The following is a 12,154-nucleotide window of genomic DNA, read 5'->3' as shown; positions in this document are numbered from 1 at the left end:
GGTCCTTCATAAACTGCAGGTGGGAATGGAAAACAGTGAAGCCGCTTTGGAAGAGAGTTTGGCAATTACCACATGTTAAATACAGCATTACCCTATGGCCCAGCAATTCCACTCCTAGGTGTATACCCAAGAATAATGAGGACATAGGTCTGTGCAATGATTTGTACATCGATGTTCACAGCAGCATTACTCAGTAGCCAAAAAGTGGTAACAAATGCCCACCAACTGATGAATGAATAAGCGAGATGTGGTATATTGATACAAATCTATTATTGGGTCGTAAAAGGAATGAAGTATTAATACATGATACAACATGGATGAACTTCAAAAGCAAAAGAAGCCATGCACCAAAATCAGTATATTGTATAACCTTACAATTATATGAATTATTTATATGAAATGTCTCAGCCAAATATATAGTGATAGGAAATGGATACCTAGGATTGGATGGAGCAGAAAGGGATAAGTTGGGGAATGCCAGTGGGTACCAGCATTTGTTTGTTTTTAATGCACCAGAAGAGTTTTGAATACAGTTTTTCTTATGGTGGTGAAAATAATCTAAAATTAGATTATGGTGATGGTTGAACAAAAAAATCACTGACTTGTACACTTTAAAGTATGAACTTCATACTAAGTTACGCATCCATAAAATTGTGTGTGTGTACACATGAGTGTGTATGTACTGACAGAAAAGAATGTGCTAATTTGATTTGTGGCTTTTTTCTCCCTTTTGAAGAGGTCAGTCTTGTACTTTAGAGAAGAATTTGAAAATCCATAGCACTATTGCATGTCATCTTTCACTCTGGGAATTTGGGAGGATACCAGTAGCGAAAGTTTCTTAAAGCTATCCTCCACACTGTTAAAATTGTAATAATTTGGAGGTATATAAGAAGTGATAATAACAAAAATTTCTTCCTGGGAGCAGCCACTGGTTAGTAGTTTAGGATGTAACCTATGTTTTTTCTCGCGTTCTGAAATGCACATGCATATATTCATATTCACAGATTTCTTTTCCCCTCTGCATAAGTGGAACATTACTATAAATAATACCGTAATTTCTTCTTTACATTTAATATAGCTTGGAAGTCTTTTCATATAAATATAGCTGTGTTTTATTATTTTTGACTGCTACAGAGAATTTCACATTTTAGTAATATGAATTATTCAGTCATTCTCATTTTTCTGGACATTTAGTTGTCACCATATTATAGTGTTCTTACACTATAATAAGCCTCCTAGCATTTATCTTTGGGTGTATAATTTCTGAAGAAAAAGCTTTTAAAGGTGAAAGTCTTAGGTCAAATGATATGTGTGTTTAAACTTTTTTTTACATATATAAAAATAATTTTACAAATAGAGATGAGATTTCACCATGTTGCCTTGGCTGGTCTTGAGCTCCTAGACTGAAGCACTCTTCCCACCTCAGCCTCCAAAAATGCTGGGATTACAGGTGAGCCACCATGTCTGACCTAATTTTTTTTTTGTTTGCTATTAAAATATTCGAATATGATACAGTATGATTGTATTTGATTCAAAATGATATATTATGTACTTTATTACTTTTATTTGTATATACCTGGTTACTAGTCATGGTAAACACCTTTTTTCTTGGCCATTTTTTTTATTTTGCCATAAATTATCTATTAGTCTTTGGGAGGTCTTATTTTGAGGGGGAGGGGAATAATTTATCATTTAACTTTAGAGTGCTTTATTCTTTTTCGATATTAATATTTTTATATGTATGCTGTAAATGTTTTCTCCCATTCTGACATGTTTGTTATAGAAATATTTGAAATTTTATGATCAAATTAGCCAGTCTTTTATACTTCCAAATTTTGGGATTTGCTTAGGAAGGCTTTCCCCTTTATAGTTTAAAATTATTGTGGCTGGGCTGAGTGGCTGATGCCTGTAATCTCAGCATTTTGGGAGGCCGAGTTGGGCAGATGGCTTGAGCCTAGGACTTGGAGACCAGCCTGGGCAACATAGTGAACCTCTACTGGGGGAAAAAAAAAAAAAAAAAAAAAAATTAGTCTGGCATAGCACACACATCTGTAGTCCTAGCTACTCTGGCGGCTGAGGCTGGAGTATTGCTTGAGTTCATGAAGTCAAGACTAATGAGCTGTGATTGTGCCACTGCACTCCAGCCTGGGTGGTAGAGGGAGACCCTGTCTCTAAATATGAAAGTATTCTCTATTATTCTTTATACTTTTACAATTTTGGATTTTACATCTAAATCTTTGGTACAATTTATGCTTTGAGATGGGTATCTATTATATTACTAAATGGATAACTGGTTACCTCAGATAATATAATTAAATAACTTATCCCTTTCCTGCTGATTTATAATTCATTTAGGGACTATTTCTGGACTTCATCTATTTTTGTGTCTATTACCATGCTAAATCCATATTTAATTTTAATAGCTTTATTGTATGTTTTGCTCTTTTTTAGTTGTCCTTAACTGTTGTAAAGTAGTCTGGTGAACTGTGAAGATGATTTGGCTTACCTTTTCAATTTATACTAATAGGCGAGATCTAAGATAAGGCATGTATATATGCAGGCACATTGCATACATCTGTACATACTTATTTTTTTATTGAGGCAGGGTCTCCCTCTGTCACCCAGGCCCACTGCAACCTCAATTTCCAGGCTCAAGCGGTTCTCCCACCTCAACTTCCTAAGCAGCTGGGACTACAAGTGCACCATCACACCCCACTAATTTTTAAATTTTTAGTAGAGATGAAGTCTCATTGTTGCTTAGGCTGGTCTGAAACTCCTGAGCTAAAGCAATCCTCTCGCATCAGCCTCCCAAAGTTCTGGCATTATAGACATGATTCGCTGCACCCAGCCTATAAATAATTCCAAGCAGCAAATGTTTAAATAAGCTAGTGGGTGAGTCCAGTGAGTCAAAACTGATACTTTGCTCTAGGTTTGGGTTTTTTTTTTTTAATTATTGAAAAATGCTTTTCATTTGAGTTTGGTAATGAAAGTTTTCTGATATTAATATGAAACGTGTAATAAAAGAGCATTATATAAAATAGGTTTGCTTAAAAAAGACCATAATAGCTATAGTTATGTTTATACATATCAAAAATTAAGAATAATTTGAGTTATTATTTACTTACTCCAGCAGTAGATGGATGAGATGGGATGGAAGATACTGTTGTCTGTTGGGTAGCAACTGAAGATGATCGTTGTTGTGGGAGCACTGTGGTTTTTGCATGTTTGTAAGCTGAAAAGAAGGGGGTAAATTGTTTACAAGAATAAAAAAGGCTAGGTATCCTTTAATCTGTGTTTGGCAACTGAGTGATATCTTTTTCCCCAACTTAGAATGATTTTCAAGAAGAGAAATCAAGGAAAACGAAACATCTAACTTCATGCAACCCTCCGTAACTCTAGTCTTTTCTCATTTAAAAGGATCAAGATTAAAAAATTTTTTTGTTTTTACTAACAGCATCTCTTTAGTAACTGTCAGTAAGCTGGCTGGGTGGGACTGCCAACCTCAGCGCTATCCACTTTACCTGTTGAGGCTGTGAAGACACCCCCATCACTGTAAGTCGAAAGGTGGTGGTCTGGCGCTTCTGAATGCTCAGACTTCTCTTCACCCCCACTGATGCTCAGTGCACTGGCAGATCGTGACTGCTCCCGGCTTCGGCGCTGAGCTTGGACTGGGAGAGATGCAGTTGGGAGAGATGTAATAAACACGACATTTCTATGGTAGTAATGCCTAACAGTAAGTGAGTATCAGTTACTGTTATTTTTTGCCAAGCAGAGTTTTCAGTAGTTTCCCATGGGTCAAACCCTCACAATTATTCTGATATAGGTTTGTCTTCCTTATTTTGCAGATGAGAGCTTAAGCAAATGACCAAAGGTCATGGAACAGTTAACTGGTTCAGCCAGGTTTCAGATCCAAGAGTCTATTTGTAACATCTCCCCTCCAACCTGCCAATTTTCCTGGCTCATCAGAATGAATAAATAGTAATATTGACATTCAGACTCCGTCTTTAACTTCTCCATAAGGTCCTCCCTAACTGCAAATCAATTTAGAGTCTTTCTCTGTGTTCCCCAAATACCATTGGCAGACCTTTAAAATTACACGTGTCAGGATGCAACCATGGATTTACTTCTGTCTCTTCATCAGAAATCTAGGGTACACATCCTTTGAGGACTGTCTCTACATGATATTCTTTTTTTTTTTTGAGATGGGGGCTCTGTTGTCCAGGCTGAAGGGCAGTGGTGCAGTCACGTTTCGCTGCAGCTTCGACCTAGGTTCAAGCCATCCTCCTACCATAGCCCCCTGAACAGCAGGGACTACAGGTACACACCACCACGCCTGGCTTTTTTTTTTTTTTTTGGTAGAGAAAGTCTCTCATTCTGTTTTCCAGGCTGATATTCTACTTCTTAACATGAATAAAAGGCGTAAAGTTGTGCAGCCTGCTTTGTTGAATGAATAATCATTGATGGAATAGAGCTCAGGCAGTTCCTAAAGATCAAATCCTTTCTCTTCCCTTTGCCTATGTATTTTATTTTTATTATTTCTCCAATAGAATAGAGTTATTATCATTTTTTCTTTGGAAAAAAATAGAAATAATTATGGGGCCTGAAGGAGACATGCACTGAGGGAGTGAAACAAAATTTTTCTTAACTTGAACTTGTTTAGAAAGTGTTTTGCTCACTAGTTAACATGGCTTGTTTGTTTGTTTTGTTTTGTTTGAGATGGAGTTTCTGTCTCCCAGGATAGACTGCAATGGCGTGATTGCGGCTTACTGCAACCTTCACCTCCTGGGTTCGAGCACTTCTCTGCCTCAGCATCTAGAGCAACTGGGATTACAGGTGCCCACCACCACACTTGGCTAATTTTTGTTTTCTTTTTTTTAGTAGAGACGGGGTTTCACCATTTTGGCTACACTGGTCTTGAACTCCTGACCTTGTGATCTACCCGCCTCAGCCTCCAAAAGTGCTGGGATTACAGGCGTGAGCCACTGTGCCTGGCCAACAAGGTATTTTTATGACAAATGGGCAACTCAGAAAATGGAAAACCCTGGAGGGAAGGAACTTCAGAGCCCAAATAAAAGTCATTGACTCTAGCATACTAAATGGTGATGTTTATGTTGTAAGCCTTTTTGAGCATAACACACCATTAATCATGTGTAAGCTTCGGGACTGGATGTTGTCTTCTGCTGGATCATAGTCAAAAACTGAACCAGGATTAGTACGCCAGACACGTAGACCTGAAAGGGAAAGTAATGATCAGAACAAGGGTTCTTGGACTTTTCCAATAACTTGAAAACCAAGGCATGAATTTTAACAACCACCAGAGGACTGAATCACACTTCTTATTCCAGCTTAAGTTCTGGGTGATGTCTTCGCACAGAACAAAGGTAGAAGAGATAACCAGCTTTGTAAACTGAAATAATAGGAGCTTTCTTGCACCCCTAATAAAAACAGATTGTGAAGTCCTTTATATTTTGACTTGATGTAGATAATGTTACCTTTTGTTCTACCCCTCAAAGTTAATCCCCTTCCCCAACCCAGGTTCATTTACCTGTAAGTGTCTCCTGATCTTGGTCATTCCGTTTTTGTTCCATTTCTACCACTTTCCTCTGAATACCTCGGTAGTTAATGTCACTGAAGTCCTGCATGTTCTTCTTTACTCGTTCAGTGATAGGATCTGTCACCACTGGTGTGAAGGAACCCTTGTGTTTCTCAAAGTCTTCATGATATTTCACCTGAAATGTCATGAATTTGCTTTATGAAAATATGATGTTGTGACCATTTCCCTTTTTACACATTCCAACAGGCAGCCAGCCAATCCTAAAGAATTCTGACTCACCGTTGAAATGTGCCGTTGGGTCTCCCTCACCCGCCTCATCTCGGGGGTATCCAACACATAGGCAGCTTTGCCTTGTATTTGTTTCCGGAAGCTATCAGAATAAAGAACCTGATAGAGGAGAGACCATGAATGAGTGGTGCTGTTCTAAATCTGAAACCTCAAAACTTTTCCAGCAGATAGAGATGGAAGAAGCTGGTGAGGGAGGCCTGTCAACTGAAGGGGCCCAGTGAGACACTTGACCAACTGTGGATCAGGCTAATCTGGGGACCGGGAGGACCCTTAGAAGAGAAAGGACTTGTTTTGACTTTGAAAATGAAACTCATTTTCAAAGAAGGAGCATAGTATAATTTTGAAAAGAAAAGAAAATGACCTCTTGGAATTTGCCAGGAATTACAGCATGAACATATTTGATGTTTTTTGGCTCTAAATTTGATATTGAAGGGAATTTGAAAGAACGTCCTAAAAGAAGTGATCATTTTCCTTAGGTTATGTTTAGATTTCCTAAACCAGTACACCAGTATAGAAATCAAAGTCCTCCAGATACTAAAACCCCAAAATATAGCCAAAGAAGGCATCTGTTTCAGTGTATTATCCATGTCATAAAGTATCTTAAAACTAAAGGAGAGAAGATTGAGGATGTTACGAAGTAAATTTGTTATAGTTGGTTACATAGAACTACCTCAAAGTGAAAGGGGAAAGTAAACATTGGCAATTAACTTGTTTAGTATGATGGTTTGGAATATAAAAGCACACTTATGTCAATTTTAGTGTAAATTTTCAGTTGAATAAGAGTACACATTTTTATGGTGTTAAAATGTTACTTTCCAATATGTTGCATTTTTCTCTTTTAAGATTTTAGTGTGTTTTTCAGTTGCATGAGAAAGGCGTTTTTTTATGATGTTAAGATGTTATTTTCCAAGTTTTTGCACTATTTCTTTTTAGTCTTAGAAAATACCGAGCTAATGTTTTCTTGGTTGCGCTTAGCTCTCTCCATCTCTGGAGTAACAGGTGTCGGAGTTGCTTTTCTCATGTTCTCTTTGTACAATACCTAGGGAAGCCAAAAGAGCATCCAGGCATCAGATAGCAGAAAACCAGGTCTGAAAATCATCACTTAGCTGGTGTTATGGCTCAATTATATCACACCGAAGGTAAAGCCATTAAAATGTTACAGTAGGAAGCAAAAGTTTAAGAATGAAGTAAAATCACTGTAACCTGGTGGGGTAGGTTTGTTGTTTTTAAGTGGATAGGGAAGACTTTTTAAGGTACACAAACGTTTTGGAAATACTAAGATAAATTAGTGGTATAACCATGTTTGCCAGGCCTGTTAAGATTTTAAGGATTTATTTTTCCTTTCTGAAATACCGAGCTAAAGTTTTCTTGATTGCGTTTCACTCTTTCCATCTCAGGAGTAAAGGGTGTGGGGGTTGCTTTCCCCAGGTTCTCTTTGTATAACACCTGTGAGATACAAAGTTGCACCCAAAAGTCACTATGAAGTAATAATCACTATTAATTATATTGCAAGTTGGAGGGAAACGCTATGTTTAATCTATTACTATTAGTGAGAACATTATCAAGAAGAAAGCTTAAAAACAGTTAATAGCTACAGTAAATACAGTGTGATATCCAGAGCAAATGCAAATATAACTGGCATTTTATTTGTTTTTAACCTGAGATAGGGTTAGGAGCAGGCCAAACCGCGGGAGTTATTTTGCAAAATTAAAAGCACTTTTGTTTCTCAAGACAATACCGAGCTAATATTTTCTTGATTGCGTTTGACTCTCTGCATCTCAGGAGTGACAGGGGTTGGGGTGGCTTTCCCCACATTTTCTTTGTACAAAACCTATGTGAGTCCAACGGATCCAAAAAGAAAAAGAGTTACAGTTACCAAAAAAGGAAATGGTACAGATAACTTTTCATTATCCTCAAGGCCCCAAACCATTTGGGCAATAAGGTTAGATGGAAAGCAGTATGTTTTTCAAGGAAGTTAAGTGTAGTTACAGCAAGACACAATGTGTCAGGGTTAGGCCCCTGCCCTGAAACCCTTGAACACTGCAAGAGAGAACTGTGGTGTTCCTCAAAGTGATGAGAGACCACAGTCATTTTATTGCTAGTCTCTGAATGTCAAGCCTGAGAGATGATTTAAACAAGAGTTATAGACATAAGCGTCAATCACACTTGAGAAGGTTGAGGCTGCTCCTGATATAACAGCTGGATTTTTCACTGAACTATTTTGCAGCACTTAAACTCTCATAGATGCATCAGTAAAACTGCAGGCCCTCAGATAAGCCAAAGGGTTTCCCCTACCCACTTTTTCTTTGCTATCCTCTATGCTCTGCCTCTTTAGTTTAATACAACATCAAGCTTATCATTAAGGAAAAATGTTTTTGGTTCTAATATCACTATCATGGTCAAATAGAAAATGAGAAACATAGTAACAAATCGTGATAAATCCTCAACCTCAGTATCTCCTCCCAGTGTCATTCTTGGAAGCATGGGAAGCTTAGGAAATGACATTCAAGAGGAAGAATTCTGCTAAAATAATAGTTCTCAAATTGGGGTCCCTGAACAGCAAGGTGAGTACTGAGAACTTGTTAAAAATGCAAATCTCTGGTCCCCTCTGTACCAGACCTACAGAATGAGAAACTAGAGCAGGACCCTGCAATCTGGCTTCACAAACCCTCCAGGTTATTCTGATATGTGCTTATGTTTTAGAACGCTGCACTCAAGTACTGGAGAAACCTACAGAGAGTGGAAACGTGGAGGCCACAAGGTTGTTTGCTACTGAAAGCTGAAGTCCCCATGCAAACCTCAATCCCTGGGTAATTTACAACCACATATAATGTCATTGAGCACAAGTTTACAGGAAATGGTTTACTAAAGTTTGCAGTTAAAGACTACACTAAAACTAAAGAACAAAAACGAAAATCAGTAAAACAAAAAGCCGTTCTGGTGACATTCGGTTTTAAGTTGACGATCAATTGCGAAAACTACTACTGGATCATAATTTATATCATTATTCTTAAAGGAGGGTATCAGGAATTATTTTTCCCAAGGTCTCTTTGTCCAAATATGACAGGGTAAATTAGAAACTGAAGTCATTGACAGAAAAACAAAATGACTAATATTCAAGAAAGAGTCCCAATGAACCTACTCTACCACCCCGCACATACCCATCCTAAATTCCCCGTCGGACCTACTCTACCACCCCGCACATACCCATCCTAAATTCCCCGTCGGACCTACTCTACCACCCCGCACATACCCATCCTAAATTCCCTGTTGGACCTACTCTACCACCCTGCACATATCCATTCTAAATTCCCCGTCGGACCTACTCTACCACCCCGCACATACCCATCCTAAATTCCCCGTTGGACCTGCCCTACCACCCCCCATATACTCCATCCTAAATTTTAAGCATATATAAAACAAAGAGACCTTGGGGGAAGTGGATAGAAAGTTTGAGGAGAGAGAAGCAAAAGGATGTTTTATAAGAAAATCTGTTACTTGTTGATATTAGAACTTCAAATTATAGATTAAAGCAATCTTGTTGTTACAGGGTTAGGCTAGAAGTAGCCCAAAGGAAAAAAGGATAAATTCGCTAAAGAAATTCACAAAATTTAAGTTGTCTTTTAAAAAGCAGGATTAATACGTATTATTTTAAATCATGAAAGTAGTTTTAAAAATCATTAAATAGTTTTTTTTTTTTCTTTTCTTGCGAAAGTACCGAGCTAATATTTTCTTGATTGTGTTTGACTCTCTCCATCTCGGGAGTGACAGGTAAAGGGGTTCCCTTGCCCATGTTTTCTTTGTATAACACCTGTGCGATGAGAAAGCATCCAGAAAAACAACCGTGAGTAACATTTCATTTGTTGAGAGGTTTTAAGGGTGAGGGGAACTTCCTTGTTAAGAAAAAACACAGTTGTCCTAGGAGCCAGAAGTTACATGCTGAAAAAATGCCACCAACTACTTTAGTGGAAGCCATTGTTGGGATGGGGAATCTGCACCCTCTAGAGAAGCAGGGACCTCAGCTACTGGGGAAAGGCTGTCAGTTACCCATGTTGTTATTTTTATCTTTTTTTTCATTTTTGTGAGTACGGTGCCTCCTAAACAATCAAATGAGGATTTGAGACTGTTAGAACTTGGTGTTGTTACCCACACAAACAGAAAAAGTCATTATTTTTAAAAGAATGTTTAAAAATATCAGGTGAAATAAAAAATAGAAGTTAACTGTATTATAGAACCAGGAATAGTGTTAGGCTAGAAGTACCCCAAAGGAAAAAGGGATAAATTTGCTAAAGGAATACACAAAATTTAAGTTGTCTTTAAAAAGGATTAATAAGTATTATTTTAAATCATGAAAGTTTCTAAAATCATTAAATGAGTAGTTTCTTTTCTTGTGAAAGTACCGAGCTAATATTTTCTTGATTGTGTCTGACTCTCTCCATCTCGGGAGTGACAGGTAAAGGGGTTCCCTTGCCCATGTTTTCTTTGTATAACACCTGTGCGATGAGAAAGCATCCAGAAAAACAACCGTGAGTAACATTTCATTTCTTGGGATGTTTTAAATGTGAGGAGAAAACAGTCGTCCAAGGAGCCAGAAGTTATTTGCTGACAAAATGCCACCGAATACTTTAGTGGAAGCCATTGTTGGGATGGGGAATCTGCACCCTCTAGAGAAGCAGGGACCTCAGCTACTGGGGAAAGGCTATCAGAGTTACCCATGTTATTATTATTATTATTATTATTTCGTTTTTGTGAGTACGGTGCCTCCTAAACAAAAAAGGATTTGAGACTGTTAGAACTTGGTGTTGTTACCCACACAAACAGAAAAAGTCATTATTTTTAAAAGAATGTTTAAAAATACCAGATGAAATAAAAAATCGAAGTTAACTGTATTATAGAACCGGGAATGGTGTTAGGCTAGAAGTACCCCAAAGGAAAAAGGGATAAGTTTGCTAAAGGAATGCACAAAATTTAAGTTTCTTTAAAAAGTAGGATTAATATGTATTATTTTAAATCATGAAAGTTTCTAAAATCATTGAGTAGTTTCTTTCTTTTCTTGCGAAAGTACCGAGCTAATATTTTCTTGATTGTGTTTGACTCTCTCCATCTCGGGAGTGACAGGTAAAGGGGTTCCCTTGCCCATGTTTTCTTTGTATAACACCTGTGCGATGAGAAAGCATCCAGAAAAACAGACGTGAGTAACATTTCATTTCTTGGGATGTTTTAAATGTGAGGAGAAAACAGTCGTCCAAGGAGCCAGAAGTTATTTGCTGACAAAATGCCACCGAATACTTTAGTGGAAGCCATTGTTGGGATGGGGAATCTGCACCCTCTAGAGAAGCAGGGACCTCAGCTGCTGGGGAAAGGCTGTCAGAGTTACCCATGTTATTTTTTTTTTCGTTTTTGTGAGTATGGTGCCTCCTAAACAAACAGGGATTTGAGACTGTTAGAACTCGATGTTGTTACCCACACAAACAGAAAAACTAATTATTTAAAAAATTTTTTGAAAATATCAGATGAAGTAAGAAATTGAAATTAATTGTATTATAGAAATGGGAAAGTATGTCCTTTTGTAATATAAAATACATTAGAAGCAAAGGAAGGGAAATGAGTTTAAAACAAAAAATAAATGTAAGGATCAGTTTAATTCTGAAGTGGCATTTTTCCCCTTTCTTTTCAAAATACCGAGCTAAGGTTTTCTTGATTGTGTTTGACTCTCTGCATCTCAGGAGTGATGGGGATTGGAATTCCTGTCCCCAGGTTTTCTTTGTATAGCACCTGTATGGTAAGAAAGCATCCAGAACAACAACAAAAAAAGCAATCAGTCAATCACTTTCCCCCTGCTTTGGAACAGTTGGGAGTGGGAAGGGAGGAAGAGAGTGAATTAGAGGAGGAGAAATACCAGAAGCTTTTAGACTCAACCTGTTTGAGCCTTTTAAAGACATCTTCAAAAGCAAAGGAATGCAGGAAAGAGCAGCAAAAACTAAGAAATATGAAAAGAAAGTTTTGTTATTTTCCTTGTTTGAATTAATCTCTGCGGCACTGAGCAACCATGAAAGAGAGGAATTAGTCTTTCCCAGCTTGTTACACAGAGGGGAAAAAAATAGAAACAGACAAGAGACAGAAACAAAACCAAGGAAGTTATTTTTGACTTTAAAATGCTATTAATAAATCATGTAAGGATATTTGGGTTTTATAAGCATTTTATATATGGATACATAAACACACAAACCTTCTTTTGTTCACTTTCAAAAGAAGTCAAAGTATTTAACCTTTAGTTTGGGTAAACATATTGGGAAGAACAATGTTTAAGGC

The 12,154-nt window shown here is 37.5% G+C and overlaps 2 protein-coding genes across 6 annotated transcripts in view; one reads left to right on the top strand and one right to left on the bottom strand.

The window, feature by feature from the left end:
* The window catches only part of RIF1 (replication timing regulatory factor 1), an 88,330-nt gene extending 76,359 nt beyond the window's left edge, over positions 1-11,971 (top strand). For 3 of the 5 annotated variants that reach the window (XM_074399701.1, XM_074399702.1, XM_074399696.1), the window contains one exon: positions 1,358-11,971. The gene's annotated coding sequence lies outside the window, so the exon portion shown is untranslated. The remainder of the gene's footprint in view (positions 1-1,357) is intronic. The other 2 variants (XM_074399698.1, XM_074399699.1) reach the window with 2 other exon arrangements.
* NEB (nebulin) overlaps positions 1-12,154 on the bottom strand; it is a 221,979-nt gene that overhangs the window by 2,348 nt on the left and 207,477 nt on the right. Inside the window, 12 exon segments of the mRNA XM_074399695.1 lie at positions 3,126-3,232; positions 3,522-3,668; positions 5,139-5,231; positions 5,546-5,729; positions 5,834-5,941; positions 6,789-6,881; positions 7,196-7,288; positions 7,581-7,673; positions 9,561-9,653; positions 10,243-10,335; positions 10,908-11,000; positions 11,525-11,617. Of these exon segments, the coding sequence (XP_074255796.1) occupies positions 3,126-3,232; positions 3,522-3,668; positions 5,139-5,231; positions 5,546-5,729; positions 5,834-5,941; positions 6,789-6,881; positions 7,196-7,288; positions 7,581-7,673; positions 9,561-9,653; positions 10,243-10,335; positions 10,908-11,000; positions 11,525-11,617 (1,290 nt within the window).

The sequence above is a fragment of the Saimiri boliviensis genome, chromosome 5, assembly GCF_048565385.1.
Source record: "Saimiri boliviensis isolate mSaiBol1 chromosome 5, mSaiBol1.pri, whole genome shotgun sequence".
Lineage (NCBI taxonomy): Eukaryota > Metazoa > Chordata > Mammalia > Primates > Cebidae > Saimiri > Saimiri boliviensis.
Note: the sequence above shows the minus strand (reverse complement) of the source record. Positions and strands in the feature narration are given on the sequence as shown.